Source organism: Perna viridis, chromosome 4 (genome assembly GCF_037379345.1).
Source record: "Perna viridis isolate PV_CMFRI_1.1 ecotype Kerala chromosome 4, ASM3737934v1, whole genome shotgun sequence".
NCBI classification, from domain to species: domain Eukaryota; kingdom Metazoa; phylum Mollusca; class Bivalvia; order Mytilida; family Mytilidae; genus Perna; species Perna viridis.
Genome location: NC_142448.1, coordinates 13,777,856 through 13,800,444, shown reverse-complemented (window position 1 = coordinate 13,800,444; position 22,589 = coordinate 13,777,856). Strand labels below are relative to the sequence as shown.

Below are 22,589 nucleotides of genomic sequence, written 5' to 3'. Positions count from 1 at the left end.
AAATGATCTTTATGAGTGGTCTTTACAATACGGCTTACAATAGGAGAATTCGCCAATCTCATTAGTGATGTCATATTCACTAATTTGCATATCATTAAGTGTCAAACTGGTTGGCAAATAAACAACTAAATAAACAATTGACAATTTCATGATTAGAATCCCAATGTTAAAATCTTTATAACTTTGTTATTTTATATCCAATTTTGGTTCTGTAAAATGTTTCATTTAGATAAAATAATTCATATTATGTATGTGAATTTATAACTACTTTACTTGAAAAAATAAATTTGTACTGATATTTATATGTAAACCTCTGTTTTTGTATAAAATTATAATTAAAATCTTATGTACATATAGTCTAATTACTGAATCTTTGTTCAAATTCCATGCATAAAAAGAATTTTACTTGCAATGTTGGGAACCAAAAGAATTTTTCAGTTATCTTTAAAAATGAAAAAGTTATGATGATTTAAAGTTGTTACCCTATGCCACTCAATGGATTTTTTGCCAACCAAAACCAAATCACAGGAAAGTGATGACATCACGAAGAACTCTCCTATAGTATCCATGGTTCGAAGTTGTAGGACGACTCCATGATAAGAGTTGTAAGGAGAATGCGATTCAGGTTCTTGGGAGCCTCTATTACCTTTTGAATGTGGCTAACTGTTACTATTTTATTTTTTTTAGTTTTGATGCATACACTGAATATCTTCATATTACTAATAACATTTTAAATATGAACGCTAGTAATTCATTCCGACTTCGGAGTCGTTGTTCTAGTTTTAGCCGTTTTGGAACAGGGGAGTTAATTCATGACGTTCATCATTTTGTTAACAAAAGTAAGGTTTTTACTCGAGTTTTTCGATTCAAACTGTTTGAGGTAAGAATGTTTTTATAATGTTGTATTCTTTTAAAAATGTCAGGTTTTCTTAAAGGATAATAGTGTTTTATGATTTTTTTAAGTTATAAAAAAATTAGATATTTTGAAGTTATAACTAAGAATTAAGATGATGAAGCATGAAGATCTCAGAGTTTTTTCCTTTCAGTTAAAAAATACTATCTCTTTTTTTAAATATTGTATAGGAAAGGGTAAAAATAAAACCCCTCTTAAATCATAATGTAATGTGTAAATATTACATCTGTTTTGTTTAATTTTAGTGTGATCTCTATACTTAACACCAGAAAACTACTGCCACAGATAGAAAAGATATACTTGTTATCCTAATGATCTCATTTTGGATCCAGAGTCTGTAGCTATTTTCTAATCTGGCTGTTCAGTTGGTAGCCAAATGAGAAATAACTTGGGACCGCGAGTCTGAATTCTTATAGGGATATTTGTAATATATGAATTCACACTTGTACACTTGTCATTTTGCTTCTAATGACCCAAGACTTGTCTCCGAATAACCTTTTGACGTCAATGAAACAATATAATTTTGAATTGTGACATAATAAATCTTTAAGTTGAAGGAAACCAACAGGAAAATATACTATTTTTTGTCAATGTCATCCACAAGTTTAAATAGGTCTGTCCATCCTCTTCAAAGTGAATCAAAGTTGATTGCAGATGCTTGAGTTGGTCATGGGACAGGGCAGCTTACCTTGTTGTAGTAGGTAGAAGATTTAAAAAGGCGCTTAATTGAGTTGGCTCAGTGATTAATTCATTTCCCGAATTGGTTTGTTGCTGGTCTGTCACCCAGCTGTTGAAGGTTTGATCCTTGATGACAACATAAGAATATTGTGAGGCAAATAATGCTTTCCTTTTATATTTGGCACCTAACTAAAAACCCTTGGGGTTGAGATAGCCAGTGATCTAGTTGTGTTAAGAGTCATTCATGGTACATGTATGAAGACTTTAGGAAAGTGGGCAGGGAGGCCTTCCTGTGTTGTAGTATTTAGTAGATTTAATTCACTATTCAGTTGATTTGGCTAAAGGATAGATTTTTCAGCTGTATGAATTGGTTTATAACAGGCTTGTCACTAAGCAGTGTAGGGTTTTATGGTATAATTTTCAGTCGAATAATGAACTGCTGTTACAAGCAAATACATTTTAAATAATATTGAATGTGTCTTATTCATGTTCATGTTCTACATGTAAGATTTGCATGCTTAAAAATTTGATACTTCCAAAATAAGTGTAATTTGATTTGATTTTTGGCTTGGCACATGAAGGACAGAACTATATTGTGTGCAAATTACAACTTTGTTGATAATGTCTTGAGCAACAGACATCCTTTAGCAACCACTTTGTGTTTTTGTTAAAAGTTCAAACAATCACTTCCACATTGTGTACAATGTTTCTGAAAGGACAATTTTAGCCATATTCTTCCCTGTTACTCTTGTTAAATATTTTAAGAACTTATTAATTGGTTTTGGTGCCATACATTGCATTGTGTTACTGTTTATTTGCAGGCAAGGCATATGATTTCTGAAGACTTTTGATAGTTTATTCTTTTAAGAAAAAAGTTAAATCCAGAATTCTAGAGCATTCAACAATTTGAAGACCAACAGACAAAGATGAATCAATATCAGCAGTGTTCAACATGGAAATATTCATAAATCAATCTTACACAAAGACAGTATTTTGTTGCTATTGGTTTGATATCATACCTCTAGAAGTGACTTAAGAAAAATAGCTCCAAGATGATGTTTAAAAGATTTTGGGAAAGACTGAAAACTAATTATCTAAGAGGATCTTTATTCCACAGAGTTGGCAGAACAAAATCTCTTATATTTTTGGTATTTAGTTTGATTGCTATTTCTTTGATTATATTCTCATACCACCATATTAATGACAAACGTGTACACAGACGGGCAAACCCACCTGAACCGGTCATCTCATGTAGAATTAACAACCTTGAAAAATCTCTATTTGAGCCAAAGAACCACAATTCGAAGGAAAAACACCATATAGGTAGTAGAGCTTTAGTTTTTGTTGAATCTCAGTATTCCAATGCAGCAAAACAAATTACCAGTGCACTTCAATACATGCGTATTGACTACAAAATTGAAAATACTGGACGAAATCTGCCCATTCTTACTCACAACGAAAAAGGACGATTTGCTGTAATTATTTTTGAAAGTCTGGAAGCTTATGTAAATATGGACAATTGGAACAGGCAAATTTTAGATAAATACTGTCAAGAATATAAAGTGGGGATGGTCATTTTTGTGCATTCTGCTGATGAATATGGAATTGAAAAGGAGAAAGTTCCAGGACTACCATTGATTTTACGATATAATGTTGCTATCAAAGACTACCATTTAAATGCTTTCACTGATATTTGGCGAATAACAAAACCTGGAGAGACAGTATTAGACAACATAGAAGAAGATGATTGGGTAGTGTTTGAGTATAACCATTCAACTTACGAACCCTTATCATATGCAAAATTAGCACCACCACCTTATTTGAACTCTCGTTATGTACCTGATAACTCTACTGTTGTATGTGCTGTATTAGATCGAGGAACATTAGATGGTATCAGGAGAATATTCTTTGGATATGACTTAAGTTTCTGGGTTCATCAGATGATATTTGTTGATGGGTTATCATATTTATCTCATGGGAAACTGAGTTTGCCATTGGAGAGATATGTCTTAGTTGATGTAGATGATATATTTGTGGGTGTTACTGGTACCAGAATGACTGTTGCTGATGTTGAGGTACAGTTTCTGAATTTTGAATAATCTGATCTAGTTAGTTTTCTTCCTAAGTCAGTACATACAACAATTTATTGACTAACATTCGATTATAAGCCTAAATATGATCAAAATTGTCAATACAAAACAAAATACAAAAGTGCACTAATACAGAATTTAGCCATCCAATACGTCATATTGGCGTGGTTAAAATCCTTATTGGCCTAGTTACACAATAAAGGTATAATTGTGTAAGTTTTTCCATATTGAAAACCTTACGCAATACTATAGTATGATACATTCTTTCTTGTGCATGTACTGATCATAGATGAAATATCAACTGATTTTTCCACTGATACATTTTGTTGTACACATGTAAGTTGTATTGATTAAAAATGTAATGTTTTCTGCTTTGGGAAAAATGTTAAGATATTTCATGTTTTTAATTGAAACCTTTTACAGATATGCTTAAATTGTCATGTATGATACTTTACATGTACAGACACATTTGTAGCTACATGATGAATTATATAATATAACATATACTGCCTGTAGTAGAGGGTGTTTCGCTGTAGTATCACACGAGACGAAGTCGAGGGTGATATATTTACAATGTGGTATGATGTGTAACACCCTCAACTACAGGCAGTATGTGTTATATTGTACTGAATATGAGAGTGTGATATATTGTGACGTCGAGGGTGATATATCCTAGAGGGGGATGATATATCGTGTGATATATCGCTGCCATATGGGTGGTACATCGATCCACCAATCACTGTTCAGTGGGTGCAGGGCAAGTAAGGATGTGCAGGGAATAGACTGAAATAACTCATCACCCATTACCCAATCAGAATTCAAGATTTTTGTATGAAGTATAATATATCATAATATTGTATTTTCATGTACAAATGTATGATACTTTACATGTACAAACACATTTATAGCTACATGTGATATACCATATTATATTGTTGTGTACTAATGTAGGATACTTTATATGTACGAACACATTTATAGCTACATGTACATGTACCATAAATTTTATTATAGCTTTAACAAATTTCATCTATGAAAAAAACAAGATTTACAATTATTACTTTGATCCAATCTTAACAAAATTGAACCCAAGGACTTTTAACTAAATATGATATCATGTACATGTATGATGAATTGTTATACACAACTGAAATGTGTTGTAGGCAATGGTGAAGTCACAAGAAAAATTGCAGCAGGATGTCAGCAACTTTCATTTTAACCTGGGATTTTCTGGCTGGTTTTATCAACATGGTAACACTCTTGAAAATGAAGGAGACCAGAAAATACTTGGTATGTGAATAGAATTTTCGTACAGGGTTTGAAATTAGCAGTCATACTAACCAATGGCCCTTATAATTGGTGTAGGCTACTAAGATTTTTACTATGGTTGTAAAGAAATGTACATTATGTCTACCAATATTTAAACTGTGGGCTGCCAAGCCAAAATTTGAAGCTAAAACCCTGTCCATATCCACCAATGATGAACATTTTACAATGTAACTGGTACAGTTTGTATGTTAATTCATGTTCTAAGTTAATACTGTTATTTTCAAGTTATCTGTCTTACAGTGGTACTTGGGACAACCCTGGTGGTATTGTGGTAGTGCACATTTTTCAAGTGCTTGAGGTCATGGGTAAATCCCTCAATGGGTCACACCAAAGACTTGTTATTTACTGCTTTTATGCCAAACATGCAACACATACGGGTACAATGTAGAAGAAAGAGTAACAACTGGTTGGCTCAGAATTACGTTAATTTTTCCAAGTGGGAGGACATGTTACATCCAATAGTATCCTGTGTGAAATACTTTCTGATGGAAAAAAAAATTGAATCCAATTTAATCTGGGGATATTTCACAATACAATGTAGCTAAATGTTTTCCGTTGGCTATAAAATTATTTCCATGCTCAATCTTACAATGTATGATGATTAAGCATATAAGTGCCTGAAAGGGTTTTCTTTAGGGGTACTATAAAAATGTGGGGCTTGGTTTTTTGTGGGGTAAAAAGAGTTCAGTGATATACTGTTAACGATTTGGATAGTTATTGATATGATATGTTATCCAGGATGCTTTTGGATATTAATTTTCATCGAGAATGTTTTCAGATATTGATAAGTATCCTGGATGATATTTCATGGGAAGTTTTACACATAGTTTTTCATCCAGGACATTATGTAGTTAGTAAATATTATCCATTTTATCAAGAGTATGAATTTTCTTCACATGTAAATTATATTCATGATGTTATTTATAGTATGAAATAATATCCTGTGTACAATTATGAACTCTGTTCACTCTGTGTGAGCTATTTTCTGGATATTATTTCATACTGTAGTATGAAATAATATCTTGAGTACAATTAGGAATGCCTCTAGCTTTTTTATATTAAATTATAGAAAATATCATGGTTGAATTAATGGAAACAATGTAATAGGTGTGGAAAATTGTTCATAATGAAATAATATCCTCGGGAAAAAAAATAATGTAACGTAATAATATTCGTGGTTGCTTATTTTTAGCGGATTCTGTCAAGTGAGCATATTTGCGGGTATCAATTTGCACGGATTCTAAAAATGATATGTGTAATGTAGTGTTAAAATCAATTTCATGTGTACTATTTTTCACGATTTTCTGTCCGCCGCAACAATAGTGAAAATTGGTATGTTTACAGTATGTGAAATAATTTCCGCAGGATAAGATTTCATCCCAATAGTATTATGTCTCACAGCACGTACAGACATGTCTACTTTTAACTAGTACAGTGCAGTGGTTTTTTTCATTTGTCAACTTGAATGGATATCTGCTATAGTACACAAAACCCCAGTCAATCAATCAACCAGTCATTCATAATGTTAAAGTCTTATTATGTTCTTTTGTGGCTGATAAATTAACAATCTTTATTTGTTATTTTAGGGTCAAACTAGGGGTGAACATAAAGTCGTTTCAATTTATCTTATAGAAACTTTTTCCAACAAGAAATACTAGAAAAATTCATGCACTCAAGTTCATTTGTGTACAAAATTATGAAATTTTTGACAAACCAGTTGCTGTGTATGGTTTTTAAGTACCAGTTTTGGTTGGAACTATGAATTTTAATTATTTTCTACCAGTTTATAAAGAGTTGCTGAAACCTTAAACTTCAATGAGGCTCTCTGTTTAACTAGCAACTTCATTGAAAGGCTAAATAGTAGTCAATACAGTACTTTACATACAAGTACATGTACAAGTGTCAACATCTATGGACATACTTATTACGCCAAATAAAAAAAATATATGTGGTTCTTGTCACATTCTGAAAAAAATAAGTTTGCAGGTAAGAAAATTATTATATTTTATTTATATTTTTTTAAAGAACTTGTGTGCTTGGCTTGAAATGTCCCTAAATCCTGCAAAAAACTAGTGTTGGTCAGGTGACTAGAACCACACATATTTTTTTTTTGGCCTTACAATTTTATCCATGATATTCTGTACCATGTATACTCTATTTTAGTAAATAAATTCTTGAATTGTCATATAAATTTCATTGAATTGAATTACATGAACTATTAAATCTATTTTTTTAGGAGTATGCTTAAATTACATAAATGTATACATGTAGTTTGACAGAATTGTTAATTGGGCCAGTGTTGATCAACCAAAATGGCTTTAGGTATGATTTAGGAAGATTTTTTTTTCTTTCATCTTAATACATTTAACTTCAAGACGTTCAAGTTACTTATTTACCTGATAGCTGAAAAAATGTTTCATTAGAAAAGGAAGAAAATATTGTGTGAGGCCATTTCTTTGCTTGAAACGTACATGGTGTAGGAAAATAGGAAATACATAAAATTTATTTTGGTCTTAGTAACTCCTATTAAATTCAGTTCTATTTCAGATGTGTATAGTATCTGTGATACAGGAAACAATCCATGATGTTAACCTTTAACCTATAATGTTTTATACAGATACATTTTGTACTTGATTGAGTTGTTTTTTTTATAATACTTGTACATCTTCAAAGCTTCAGACAATGTCATAACCATTAAGTTAAAAGATGAATGGTTTAATGACCTTGAAGTGTTGTTAATTTTGATTGATGACAAATTTGTTAGTACATGTACCAAGTAGTGCAACTTTAAATTTTTAACAGCTTGAAATGTCAATGCATTATGCATGTACATGTATCATTATGGACATCATTATTGCATGTTCATGATGTATTTTGTTATTAGAATTGAAGTATCTTTACAAAAACTTTTCATGTTTAACCGACTGTTACTTAAATCTAGAAGTATTAAATTCCAATTCATAATTTATAATTTTGTCAGGATTAATTGTTGGTCATGTTTACAGCTTATCAGCGACAAATTAAATAGTATTTTTTTTATTCATTTAAATGGCAAATAGGACATTTCATTACTGTTTCTGTTATCTGTTTGTGACAAGATTTACATTTAGATATCATTAACCTATTAACTTAGTATTTGATGGTAGTTTACAGTAATTTGGATTGGCAACTACCAGTAGTACAATGAAGGGATGGATACAGGCATACCTTGGGATCCCTCAATGTTAAACTAAAGGTTTTTATCTGCCATGTTAATCATAAATATTTATTATAATGTTTTTGACCCGTCCGTCAGTCCATCTTCAGTTTTCTGGACTTTTTTCCTAAATGGTTGCAGATATTGACATGATTTTTGTTATATAAGTTCACCATGATAAATTTCAGGTCAAGTTTGACTTTCGTTATGCTCTGATGATTTTCTCAAATAACGGGCCTTAAACTTAGCAAAATTCACAGAAATTACAGTTTTCCAAACTTTTTTCTAAACGCTTGCAGATATTGACATGATTTTTGGTATATAAGTTCACCATTATAAGTTACAGGTTAAGTATAATTTTTGTTTTTGCTCTGATGATTTTTACTGAATTTACAGGCCTTGAACTTTGTTATGCTTTGATGAATTTTACCAAAATTATGGGCCATGAAATGAGCAAAATTCAAAGAAAAAAACGTTTTACGGACTTTTTTTCTAAACAGTTGCAGATATTGACATGATTTTCGATATGTAAGTTCACCATGATAAGTTACATTTCAAGTTTACATTTTGTTCTGCTCTGATAATTTTTACCGAAATTATGGGCCTTCAACTTAGCTTAATTCACAGAAATAATCGTTTTTCAGACTTTTTTTCTAAATGCTTGCAGATTATGACATGATTTTTGGAATATAAGTTCACCATGATAAGTTACAGGTCAAGTATAATTTTTGTTATGCTTTGATGAATTTTACTAAAATTATGGGCCATGAAATGAGCAAAATTCAAAGAAAAAAAAAATGTTTTTTGGACTTTTTTTCTAAACGCTTGCAGATTGTGACATGATTTTTGGTACATAATTTCACCATGATAAGTTACAGGTCAAGTGTATGTTTTGTTCTGCTATGATGATATTGACATTGGGTTAACACTATAACTTAAAGAAATCACAGTCTGGAGTTTGAAACTACCATTCTGAGTAACAGAATTTAGTTAGAGGATAAAGATCTGAAGCCTGAAAAAACACTCTTATTCCTTTTTTTATCAGGTCCTTCTTCATAAATTTCTCGTACAAACAAATTTACTTGAGTATTCAACATTTGGACATGTGGAGTATGTAAGCATGCTCACTAAGTTTCTTTAATTTGTTTCCTTATTTTGGTCTGCTATTCATTATCTATAGGTGTATAAAGTGATCAGACATTAATAAATTTATAGTATTTGTCCCATCTGAATTTCTGTACCCTATATTGTGTATCTTTAAAACATAGCACCATCTGAGTAAAAGTTTATCCCATGTATAATGTATCACAGCAGATTTATTTTTTGGAGGATATTATATGACATTAAATTATCAAGTACTTTCCACTGGGTAGATTGATAATCACGATAATATGAATGAAAGTTTTCCAGTCAGACCTGTCTTAGCGACCACTTGTATTCAGCAATAATCTGTCTTAAAAGACTCTGATTAAAATATCCTTATGTAGTTCATTCTATGTAAAATTGATCTGTTTATAAAGACCACCCATCAGTGTCTTATGTGACCATGAGTTTGCTTCCTGTAGAAGGTATCTTAAGGCAGGTTGGATTGTAGGTCACTTACAAGATGCCTAAATGAATGATACTATAGCATATGGTAAACACTAACTTTGTAGACAATTTGATGATGATACTTATCATGATCATTTTGTATATGGAAACAATTTTACAGTACAGTAATGGAAAATATTTCATTTTTAAATATTCCCTATAACTAATTGGGAATTAAAGATTTCCCAGGAGAGAACAGTAATAAATTGGATACTATGGATTCTAAGTTTCTAACATATCTATCCACCCACACCTATAGCCCTGTTTTTCAGACTACATTAAACCTCTCAACAACCCATCCTCATCTTAAGCATTGTTTCTGGCTACATTAAACCTCTCAAGAATTCAACCTCATCTTTAGGTTACAGACCACCAATTCAACCAATGAGCATTTGGAACGTACGCAAAAATAGTCCTACGCAGAAATTACCCCTGTTCCTCATAGTGCTGTGAAAAAAGTTCTCATCTTATTTAAAAAATTTAAACAGTTTCTGAAAGGAAAAACATTTCTGTACATTTTATAGGTGCATTTTGCTTCTTGTGATGTGAAGCCTAATCTCCATAATGATTTTTAAATATACCCCTATCTTGTGAAAACACTGGGATTTCCCATGCTATTTATAGACCCTTCACTTCCGGTGACCAGTACTGCACTGCAAGTCTGCTAACCCCACATGCCATTCTGAGGATTGTGAGCTGACATATGTAGAATCATGCTGATATATAGTCATCTGCAGGTTAAAGTTAAGGTAAAGTCCAGAGAAGCCATTGAATATTGTGAAATTAGCATAGAAGCCTATGGGAAGTGGAATTAGTGGTTTTTAGCCTTAAGCCCTGTTTCTTGCTACATTAAACCTCTCAAAAACCCACCCTCATCTAAAAACCCTGTTTCAGGCTACATTGAACCTCTCAACAATCCACCCTCATCTACAGCCCTGTTTCAAGCTACACTAAACATCTCAATAACCCACCCTCATCTTAAGCATTGTTTCTGGCTACATTAAATCTCTCAACACTTTGGGGAAACAGAACTGGTACTACTTTGCATGATGTTTGTTGTTGAGTACTGTTCCTTAACACTGAACTAAGATGTTTGTTTTATTATATTTTTTCTAGAGTACAAGAACAAGTTTTGGTGGTTTGGACATATGTGGAGACATGAACAAGCACACAAATTTGAACAGGCAAAAATAGAAACATCGATGATAAAGAATTACCAGTTTGCTAAAGTAAGCTTTGTCTACCCTCATCATTTATGTCACAGGATTGCTAATTTATATTGGTGTTGGAACTGTTTGTTTCCTTTTTTTTTTATTAGCTTGGTATGAAAATTTTTAGCTCATCTGGCCTAAAAGTCCACTTTGAGCTTTTCTCATCACTTGGCATCTGTCATGGTGGTCTTCGTCATCCATCGTTAACTTTTCTTTTAAAATCTTCTCCACTGAAACCACAGTACAGAATTTGATAAAACTTGATGGCAATCATCCTTTTTCTGTACTATTAGCATGTTATTCAGTTATCATAAGTAGAATCATGATTAATGTTTAAATTTTCAATATCATGACAAATATCATCTGTACAAAATTGGTTTGACCATATTTAGGTTTGTTATTCAACTTTTTAAAGCTATTAAACCCGGTAAGTGAGTCAGGTTCTTGAGAGTCTTTTGTTTTATTTGTGACCAAAATTTGTTTGCACTTGTATAATGGTCTTGTACTGTTGTATTAATTATTGTTGTCTGTAGACACTATGCCATTGTGCAATAACTTGAGTGTTAGTTTATGGGTCTTAATGAAAGAGGTAGGGCTTTCGTTAAGCATAAAATTTTGACAAAATATAAATTGATAAGTATAATTTTTTAAAAGATATTTTACATTAAATGCAAAAAATGCTCTATTACCCATCTATGTTTTTCTGTCAGGAGTTCAGATGCACACAGTAATCAGGGTGTAGAAATAAGTTTTTTATTTATATTTGGAACTCTTTAATCATTTATTACCCCTACCACTTTAAAACAACATTCTTTATCACAGAGTAGTGGTTAGGATTGACTTGAGGGGTTTTAATCTGAATTGTTTAGTAATTTATGGTCAAATGAGGCTAAAAATGTGCTTTTGATAAAACTTACAATAAAATAATGTCTATTTTTGTCCTTTTTCAAATTAATTTTATCAGTTGTTTTACCATTGTGATACTTGTTAGCACAACTAGATAAACCCTCTGATACCAAGTAAAATCTTATTGTCAGTTGTATATTTCAGGAGCAAGGGATACCCCTAGTTAACCAGTATGCAGTAGCACCTCACCATTCAGGTGTTTATCCTGTACATGAACCTCTCTACCAGGCATGGAAGAATGTGTGGGATATACGGGTCACAAGTACTGAGGAATATCCTCGTCTTTATCCTTCATGGAAAAGACGTGGCTTCATACACAAAGGAATTATGGTAAACAATGATGTTAAATGTGCATATATTTGTTTCAGGAAGATAAAGGCCTACCCAGTGAAATTTACTTGTTTATTTGAATAACACACAGAGTAATTATTTTTCTAACCTATTTTATTTCCTTGAATAAAAAATGTTGTGAAAAGATCTACTTTCTGTTTACCTATCTCCAATTACCAGTTATCTACTTTCTGTTTACCTATCTCCATTTACCAGCTTATCTACTTTCTGTTTACCTATCTCCAATTACCAGCTTATCTACTTTATGTTTACTTATCTCCAATTCCCAGGTTCCTAGCTTATCTACTTTCTGTATACCTATCTCTAATTACCAGATTCCTGACTTATTTACTTTCTGTTAACCTAACTTTAATTACCAGGTTCCTGACTTATCTACTTTCTGTTAACCTTTCTCCAAGTACCAGGTTCCTGACTTATCTAGTTTCTGTTAACCTTTCTCCAATTACCAGGTTGCTGGCTTATCTACTTTCTTTTTACCTATCTCCAATTACCTGGTTCCTGGTTTATCTACTTTCTGTTTACCCCACTAATTAGTTAATTTTTAGATGATGCATAATGGAAATTTCAGAACTGATTTCTCATCTTCTATTGGACAGAATGCTTAGATATTCAATACATTGCTGTTGTGTTCTCTATAAAGTCTCCATGCTTGTCACTTTCTTTTTACTGTGGGAATTAGTGAATTTTTAGGTGATGCATATGGGAAATTTTTGTTACAGATTTTATTGAAGGGAATGTTTAGGTATTTGGTGCAATGCTCTAATGCTGTTGTATGACTTTTACTGTGTCTTTCCTTTACATGTTCCTCAATTATACACTTCCTGTTTACGGTAAATGGTTGAGTGGGGTATTCTTACAATGTAGCATGCAACATCTTGTGCTCAATTATGTAATTGTGTAGAGTACAAGGGGTTGTAATCGGTATAGTTATGCCCCCTGCAAACAAAGTTTGGGGGTGTATACATGTAGCTTTCACCCTGTCTGTCTGTCCAAACAATTTTCTAAGCAGCTTGCAGTATTGTTATGAAACTCTTTTGGAAGTAATATAACCACACGGAGATGTGCATACTGTCATGAATTTATATTTGGACAAAAATAGATTACCATGTGGAGATGTGCATACTGTGAGGAAGTAGTCATATTGTGTTATTGTAATCTCAACAACAAAAAATTGTACAGATTGCTGTTCAGAGTTGGTTGTTTTTGAAATGGCAGACTAGCAATTTGTGTGTCAAAAGTGCTTAGTCTATTGACAATATAAATTGTGCTCATTGTGAATCCTATGTCACATTGGTTTCCAAATATACAGGATTCAGCAGGCTGCGTTGGGGGGGGGGGGGGTTATTAGTCCCCTTAGGGTCTATGTCTAGTTATATAGTTATTCCACAGTTACAAAACTGGCAAGTATGATATTACACATAATTAATAGATAGATTGTAACTATTTTTCAAAGAAGACAGCAAAAATAATTATTAATATACACTGAAACAGTAGCAGTGTGCATAATGTTGATCATTTGAGGTAATAGATATTAATGTATGTTAATTGAACAATATAATGTAAGACAATGACTTACACTTAGTAAAACTTCTTTTGTAGTTTAACAAAAAGAATGTGTCCCAATAATTAAACATAATCATTTAGTATTTCCTAAAATAGTTAAGTGTTTACTGCTGTTAAATTACAGGTGCTACCTCGACAGACATGTGGTTTGTTTACTAAAACACTATTTATAGACACCTACCCGAATGGTAGGAAGAAACTTGATGACAGCATACAAGGTGGAGATCTCTTCAAAACATTCCTTTTTAACCCTGTAAGTTCTTATTAAAGATTTGTAGGCCAATATTGTCATGGTTTGACAAGATTGGGCTGTAAGAACTATTTTGGACTCCATATTTGAGGTATATCTCTTTGAAGTCTTGTACAATTATTTGCTCATTGAAAGTTGATATAACAGTAAGACAGAGATACTTCAGTTTGATTCTAAACATTTTCTTTAAATGTATCTTATACCTGGATAAAATACAAGTACAATGTACATGTATACATAACAAATAAACGGCAGATCTTAAATGTATGGAACATGTATTCATAGTAATAGATTTTTTATTTTGACATATTTTAGTGAGTTTAGGATAAGTTAAATTGATTTTTTTCCATTTCTTCATATCAGTTGACTGAAATGTGTATACCACTGAAGGATACACAACCTGTTTCACAAATAAACTGTTGGTACATTTATTTAATTATTTCAGATAAACATTTACATGACTCACATGGGTAATTATGCAAATGACAGACTGGCTTTATATACATTTGAAAGTGTTATTAAATTTGTTAAATGCTGGACAAATTTGGAATTAAAGCAAGTTTCCCCATTGGAGATGGGCATTAAGTATTTTGAAATGTACCCTGAGGATAAAGAGCCTATTTGGCAGGTAAGTGTACGAAGAGAGATAACTCCTGGTTATCCATATTTTCAAGATTTAATTTCACTATCAGATGCATTGTATTTTTGTTAGTCAAAATTCTGATTGCATTTAGACATCACTTATAAAGCACTCTGTCTCTGATCTGTAATGTTTAACTCTGACCTCATTACACCTGTGCGCAAGACAAAACATAATGTGATACAAAGTTTTCAGATAGAATAACACACAATATGAAATTATAATCCATTATTCCATTGTAAACAATATCAATGATTTATCAATAATATACACCATTATTTCGTTGAAAATATACAGAACTAATAACAAAAATATTTTTTTTACTAATAATAACATATTGATGTGGAACAAGTAGATCCATTATTATCTGGAACATCAAATATATAGTCATAATGCTTAAATATTTTTTAGTACAGACACTACACTATTTTTTTTTTCATTTTATTTTATAGAATCCATGTACATACAAAAGACATGTACAGATCTGGTCTGCCAACAAGAGCTGTGATAGATTACCTAGGTTCCTTGTAGTTGGCCCTCAGAAAACTGGTAGGTGACATTCATGGAGCTTTCAAATAGAATAGACAGTAACTCTGTATTTTAAATTTTATTTTACTTTTTTTGTGAAATAAAACCTTTATGATAGCTTATAAGTTGTGGGAAGTTGTTTTCTAATAGTAATCAACAAGTAGGTCAATTGTCATTTGTTATTGAAAAAAAAAATTGAAATACCTTTAAAATTAAAAAAAAAATCAAGCTTTTGTTCTATTGCTATTTTTACTTGATTTAACATTGCTTGATTTCATGATTTTTTTATAATTATTTTATTTCCACTGAATTTATCATGTACATGTATATTCATTCAATGCAAAATTTTATTTCAGTATTTTATGATGCTTAATATATTATATCACTAAAGAAAAATATCTCAAAGTGGTTATAACGTAATGATTTCTGTAGGTACAACAGCATTATATAAGTTTCTACAGCTCCATCCTGCCATAGTTAGTAACTATAACAGCCCTGATACTTTTGAAGAAGTACAGTTCTTTAATGGGAACAACTACCACAAAGGCATTGATTGGTAAGATATTTGGTGATACACTTAGTAATCAACAGAAGGCAACGTTAAAATGTTAGCTCATGGTAAAACTAGCACTGATTTTCACATTGCTATATCTCACTCCTACAGTTCATTAATGTTAAATCATTAAGGCTTAAAGATGTGCAACAGAAATGAATTGACTGCTATTGATATTTGTGAATTTTCAATACAAAGCAGGGGTATCTTTCTTCATGCAGTAGCTCACAGCTATTTCGTTACAGAATAGTTAGAATTTACATATCAAATTACCATTAGTATATACTAGACTATTACTGGTTTGCTTTGTATTGTAGGTATATGGAGTTCTTTCCTGTCCCAAATAACTCTACGTCAGACTTTTTATTTGAGAAAAGTGCCAATTACTTTGACAGTGAATTTGTACCTATGAGAGTTCATTTTCTTCTGCCAAAAGCTAAAATAATCTGTATACTAATTGATCCTGCTAAAAGGGCATACTCCTGGTATCAGGTAGGTGCTGTAAAAATTAATCTTCATTTCTCATCTTCTAAGTGAATCTCACACTTTCAGTTATTTGAAGAACCACTTGACTAACTGTGTTCAAAGTTTATAGCAATACTCTATACCATATAGTACAGGTCAAGTTTGAGTATGGTATAAATTTGGATTTTCTTGTCTGTAATTCTGGTCTTTTATCATTAAAAAAAAGAGATGGAAGGGTATCTTTAAATGAGAAAGTTCAGCTTTTAGTGGAATATGTTTAACAATTGGTAAACCAAATCTTGATTTCCAAATTCATTGTTTGATTTAGGCAGAATCATTTATACAGGCAGAAAACACATACTGCCTGATCATTTCTATATCAACTGGACACATTTAAATGGATTTTCTTCAGATTTGAATAATAGCTGAAGTTCTCTGCAGCACCGTAATATAATCAAGATTATGATCATTTTTGAAATGGTGATAACATCATATGCCATATTTCTGGTTATTAAATGTTTTAGTAGTGGTTTAGATTTTTCTTGATGCTTTTTCTCCTTGTTGACAGCATATGAAGGCCCATCATGACCCTATAGCCTCCAATTATACGTTCCAAGAAATCATCTCTGCTCCAGACACAGCATCACGGAAAGTAAGAGAACTGAAAAATCGATCATTGATACCTGGAATTTATGTTCAACATTTACAGAGATGGTTAGAATTTTTTCCTTCACGTCAGGTAAATACTGTCAACTGAGTCTGTGTTTGACATTCTCTACCTTGTTTTTTTGCTGTTCTATTAGTGTTAATATATACATGAATAGTTGACAGTTAACATTGTCCTACCATAGTTAGTAGGTATTGACTAAAATTGAAAAATGAAATTAGAAAGTGCTATTTGGTTTTTAACTATTAAAGTGGCAGGGCCATTAGAGACTCTGTGGGTTGGACTCCCATTTTGTTGGAAATTTAGTTTTCATTATCTAGATTAAGGCATATTACATAATGACTGGTTTCATGAAAACTCACTTGTTAAAGTCCAATATTATTGCAAGCAGATTTTCAATTTTCATTAGGGTTATTATTTTGAAGTTACATGTACTTAACACAGCTCAAAATTGCATACAAATTGCAAAACAGTAATTTAGAGTGTCTGTTTAGTTTTCAGTGATGGAAAGCAGAATTACTTTGTAGTAAGCTCTGTACTACATTTCTCCAGAATTGATACCAGAATATAATTAGATTATAAAGATGTTATTGTTTATACAGATTTTCATTATTGATGGAAGCCGACTGAAGAGTAACCCTATTGCTGTGATGCATAATGTCCAGAGATTTCTACATATAGAACCTCATTATGATTATAGTGAACATTTAAGGTTTGTAAAATTAAACTAACAAAATCATTGTTTCACTGTATATAGCTATTTAACTTACAAAAAAATTATGGGGGGTGGGGGGGCTGGGTCAGGTGACCCCATTTATTAAAACAATAAAGCATTTAAATGGTATGGTTTATCTAAACATTATATACATGTACCAGTCTGTGATATAACATGGATGGGATATTTGGGTATTACAGATGTGACCATAGAAAAGTATTTAACAATATTTTCTTTTCATACATATAAAGTTAAACCTTTTCTGCCCCATATTTGTTGGTCCCTTCATTAATTAGATAGGTCTATCAAGACCTTTCCTGCTGGGATTTTGTTGACAAATAAACAGGGTTTCAAATGTTATCAAAAGATGTGTAAAGAATGACATGTTTTGTAGATCTTTAGTGTATTTGATACTCCTACTATCATTTACCAGGTCAAAGGGAAGTTTGTATTGATAAGTGGCCAGTGTTATTGATAATTGATGTTAAAATATGGACATTTCTTTTTATCTGAAACATGCCATCACTTTCAGACGGGCTTCAAACATTGAAATCAGAATTTGTTTATTATTAAGAAGCTTAGTTCCTAGTTTGACATGTAAAGTATGTTATGAATGTGGATACTATCACTGATATTTCAATTAAAATGGAATTCTATTCTGTTAAGCATAGTAATATGATGCTCTTAGGTATTTTGACAAAATATGCTTCCAACTTTTAAGATGTGAAATAATGGAACTGTTGGAAGTGTACATACTTTATTTCTTTCAACAGGTATGATCCAAAGAAAGGTTTCTTCTGTCAAGTTTTATCTGAGAGAAAAAATGACTGCTTAGGAAGAAGTAAAGGAAGAATTTATCCACCAATGAATGAATCCTCAGAGATTTTCTTAAAACAATTCTATCGGAAACATAATGTAGCTTTATCTAAGCTCCTGAACAAACATAAATACAGAATACCTGATTGGCTGGAGAAAGAACTGAGTGATTAGTTGTCAAGTAACTACTGAAATCTGATTGGCTGGAGTGGAATTTAGTGATTTATAATTATATCTGATTGGTTGGAGAAAGAACTTTAATAGTGATTTGTTATCAAGATCATTTTGAAATTTTATTAATGTTTATATGAGTTTATTTAAATACTTTTTGTAGAAAATTCAATAAGTTATGACTTTCTTCTTTTATACATTGACAGTTGTCATGTAGATTGTTAGTTCTACTGTAAGGTTCAAGATTTTAAGTCTAACATTTTAATATAAGTTAAAAAGTTTGTTTTCAAGATGTAAAGAATAAAATTGATGTATTTGATATTGTTTTTAAAAGGAAAATATTGAACAAACAAATGTAGCAGTTAAAACTATAGTTACCTCTAAAACCAATGCCAAATATGTTGAGCATTGCTTGCTGATTTTACATTTTCACTTGCATTTATTTTGTATTTTTGCCTGAAAAGGACATGCTTTACATAATTTTAGATAATTTTACATATTTTAAATTTCTTTTAAAGGTATATATAATTTGTACAAAATGTGCCAATTTATGCCTGTTTTCACTTTGATAAAGGCCAAATATATCAGGTTTCCAATATTACAAAGCTATTTAAATTTATCGGTTCATATTTCATTCTTAAATTTTTACTTACTACAAATTATAATAAATTTTAGTCATTGACATTTTAGATCTTTTAATGTGTATTTTATAAGTTCTGATAATTCCATATTTACTTGAAAATTATAACCCTTTTAAAAGCTACTTACAGATATGAAATATACATGTGTTCATATTGTAATTCCATAGGTGCTGCCTGTTGTAGTGTCTAGACTTACTCTGGGTTTTTACACTGATGCTTTACAAACTTCAGTTGATGGGTTAAAAGGGTTCAGTCCTGTTAATTGTTGGATAGCTGAAATTTATGAAGACTGAAAATGTTGATGGATTTTATTTTGATCTGTATTTATTCAGAAGGAAATGTGCTGTTAGATATACCATTTTTATATATGTAGAATTATAATGATAAAGTCATCTTTCATGGTTTTATTTAACAGACAAGGTCATTGTTGTAATAACAAATTAGACTGAAAACAAAAGGGGTGTTATTTGTATATAATCAAATTGTCAAAACTTGTTAAACAAAGGTAGAAAACTCTGGGGTGTAATTAAGTTTAAGGGCTAAAAAATTGCCCAGCCAGTTCATCACTCTCATTTACTGAGTGATACTTGTATAAATATTGCTTTTGTATTCCTTTCTGTTCTTAAGAAATCATAAGATAGATATACATTGTACTTGATAAGGGTTTAGACAATAATGTATTGAGCCGGTGATAACAGTTCTTAGTGTAACAAAAAATATATATTTTTATAGGCAGCTTATTTTATATAAGTCATGTGACTCAAGTGTTGTAGAATGGTACATTTGAGTAGTATCCTGTTCAAAGAGTTTGGGGTTTGTGTTATATAGTATGATTTCTGAATTTTAATTGCTACACATATGTGTTGAAGCACCTGTCTTGGATATTGTACTTATACATTTTTAATACTTTTAAGTTTTAAGTCTGGTATATGAAACATTTGACAGTAATTTATTTTATCACTATTTTGTTTAAAATCCGTTTGATCTTGCTGTATGATAATCTCATGGTAGTCCAGTTAGAAAGAAAATTATTGTATAGCTGCAGAACATAAGTGACGTCAAGTAGCACTCGGCCAAAAATAGTTTCGAAAGGAAACTTTGCAGTACTTATAAAACTTAACATATTAAAGTTAGGAAAACTGAAAATAAAAGAAAACTAATACCTTACACTTCAGCAAAACAGCAATAAACAGATTATTTAATTTTTTTCAACTCACGGGAGTTTCTCATGCTCATCTTGCTGAAAAAATATTTAATAATCTAATATTACCATTCTATTTGTAATTTATATTACCATTCTATTTGAGCTGCATTATTTAGGAATATGCATTTACTCAGATTCATTACATGAAATACTTTTCAAATTTCTTGGAGAGACATGGTCTTATTTTACATCATATTGATGTTATATAGTCTGTCATTAGAGTACATTGTTATAGTACATGTACAATCATATCAGATTTAATTGTATTGGTTAACAAATTAGTGACAAACCAATTAGGGCCATGATGAATGATTATTTTTATGTTAATCTATTTGAATGATAAACTTTTTCTTCTTTATGACACCCTAGATAGTTTGAAGATGACTGGCAATGTTGTAGTTTCTAACTTTAAATTGGTGCAGATTTGATATAAAAAATGAGTATATTTTGCAATATTTTTGAAGTTCATTTCTGTGTAAAATGTAGTTAGTTGTCTCTCATGTACAGCTGTAAGTGTGATTCAGTTATTGTAAGAAGTAAAATATAATAACAGAAAATGTATGTTAATAATATAAGTAAAGTTGTAGAACAAGAACAACTCAGATGCTTGTATGTAGGTCTTACTTAACACCATCAGACCTGAAATAGTAATCATATTAAAAGTAGAAAAAAATACTTTTTTTTTTTTACATTCCCCATTTTATTTTAATGATATTCATCTATTTAGAATATAAAAGATTGCCCTCTTCTGTATTTTTTATTTCAAATCTATTAGTTAAAGGGGACAAATTAATTGAAAAATGTGGCTTGAAAACTTTTAATTGCACACATTTTTTGTGGGTATTTTAGAAATAGAAACAGAAGTACTGCTTGCTTAAATACAATATTTCTTGAAATGTCCTTACTTAATTCAGCATGTAAAATCAAAATTGCTATAAAAAAATTATTTTCTAGTTAAAACCTAAGCAAGTGTATTCTGAAACTGTACTTTTAAAATCATGTCTGATATTGTTTTATAGTAACAACAAACACTGCATTAAAGAGCTGGTCATTGTATTCAATTTAAGTTACTGTAAAAGTACTCATGACTCGTGCATATCAATTTTCGTGGATTTTGGAAGAAACGCAATTTTGTGGATTCTTGAATTTGTGGTTTGGAGGTCTTCAGTGTACACATCAATGAAAATCTCCTTTTTGTTAGGAACCAAAATTTGTGATTTGGCCTACCCACGAAAATTGGTACCCCACAAACAATAATACTTTCACAGTACAATTTTTAAACATATCAGTAATTTTAAGGTTTTGTATAATTAGATCTGGCACAATACTGTATGATATATTGTATCTCAAAACCAGATGGAGGGGCCTTTCTGGTAAAATAATATGATTTAAGGGAGACAACCCAAAAAAAAGAAAACAAATTGCAAATTTTAACAAGATGCACTGAAAAATGATTATTTTCAAGATATTATTACTTATTATTTCAGAATCTCTCATTGAACAAATGAAGTTCATTTTGTGTGAATTAATAATGCAGTTAAAGTTATTACCAAATTGACTTAATTGATTATGTAATTAAGATTAGAAAAAAGTTTCCCTGTATTGATTGTAGACTAAATATTTTCTTTTGTTCTCAACTATGCTCACAAATATTATAATCAAATATACTACATGAAATATTGTTGATCAGTAGGTTTTCACACACAAGAGTTGTGTAATAAATATATATGTTGTCTCGTGTTCTTTAATGAATGGAAAATTCAAACCTACATAAAGACTGGGACCAATATTGAATATCTAAATGCACAGCTAATCAAAGATCTCTCAGGACTCGATGTTTAATCCAATTAAGACTGGTGTGGTTTAGAATGAAGGATTATTTTATAAAATGTTTGTTTTGGTTCTGGAAGGCAATAACCCTAAAAATCAATTCAAACCCTCTGATGTGGTTTGGAAAGGATTTCATAGACATCAAAATATATTTATCAAATGTAATCTAACATTCTATATCAGATATGCATTAGGATGAGAGTTTTTAATCAATTAAACAAACCCACCATTTCCAGTTTACATGCTTGGCAGATTAATAATGTGCTAGCTCACAGGTACAGA

General features: G+C 31.1%; 1 protein-coding gene across 2 annotated transcripts; it reads left to right on the top strand.

Annotated features, from left to right (window-relative positions):
• The first annotated feature begins 790 nt into the window (after positions 1–790).
• On the top strand, positions 791–22,212 carry LOC148618949 (bifunctional heparan sulfate N-deacetylase/N-sulfotransferase-like). 2 transcript variants are annotated; one of them, XM_088578360.1, is made up of 13 exons: positions 791–839; positions 2,413–3,666; positions 4,845–4,971; positions 10,913–11,025; positions 12,058–12,243; positions 13,952–14,080; positions 14,523–14,705; positions 15,170–15,266; positions 15,678–15,801; positions 16,116–16,290; positions 16,832–17,002; positions 17,533–17,642; positions 18,419–22,212. In XM_088578360.1, exons 2-13 carry the CDS (start codon positions 2,644–2,646, stop codon positions 18,633–18,635), a joined length of 2,655 nt encoding a protein of 884 aa, XP_088434486.1. In that variant the 5' UTR covers positions 791–839; positions 2,413–2,643; the 3' UTR covers positions 18,636–22,212. The 2 variants fall into 2 exon arrangements, with proteins under 2 accessions (XP_088434486.1, XP_088434484.1); XM_088578358.1 differs by having other exon boundaries at positions 795–880.
• The last annotated feature ends 377 nt before the right edge of the window (positions 22,213–22,589 follow it).

Bases quoted from the DNA above. Each gene is read 5' to 3' on its own strand.
- LOC148618949 (XM_088578360.1), top strand. From the start codon at position 2,644: ATGATGTTTAAAAGATTTTGGGAAAGACTGAAAACTAATTATCTAAGA. The intron at 12,244-13,951 runs GTAAACAATGAT...GTTAAATTACAG, and splicing joins TCATACACAAAGGAATTATG to GTGCTACCTCGACAGACATG. The intron at 17,643-18,418 runs GTTTGTAAAATT...TTCTTTCAACAG, and splicing joins GATTATAGTGAACATTTAAG to GTATGATCCAAAGAAAGGTT.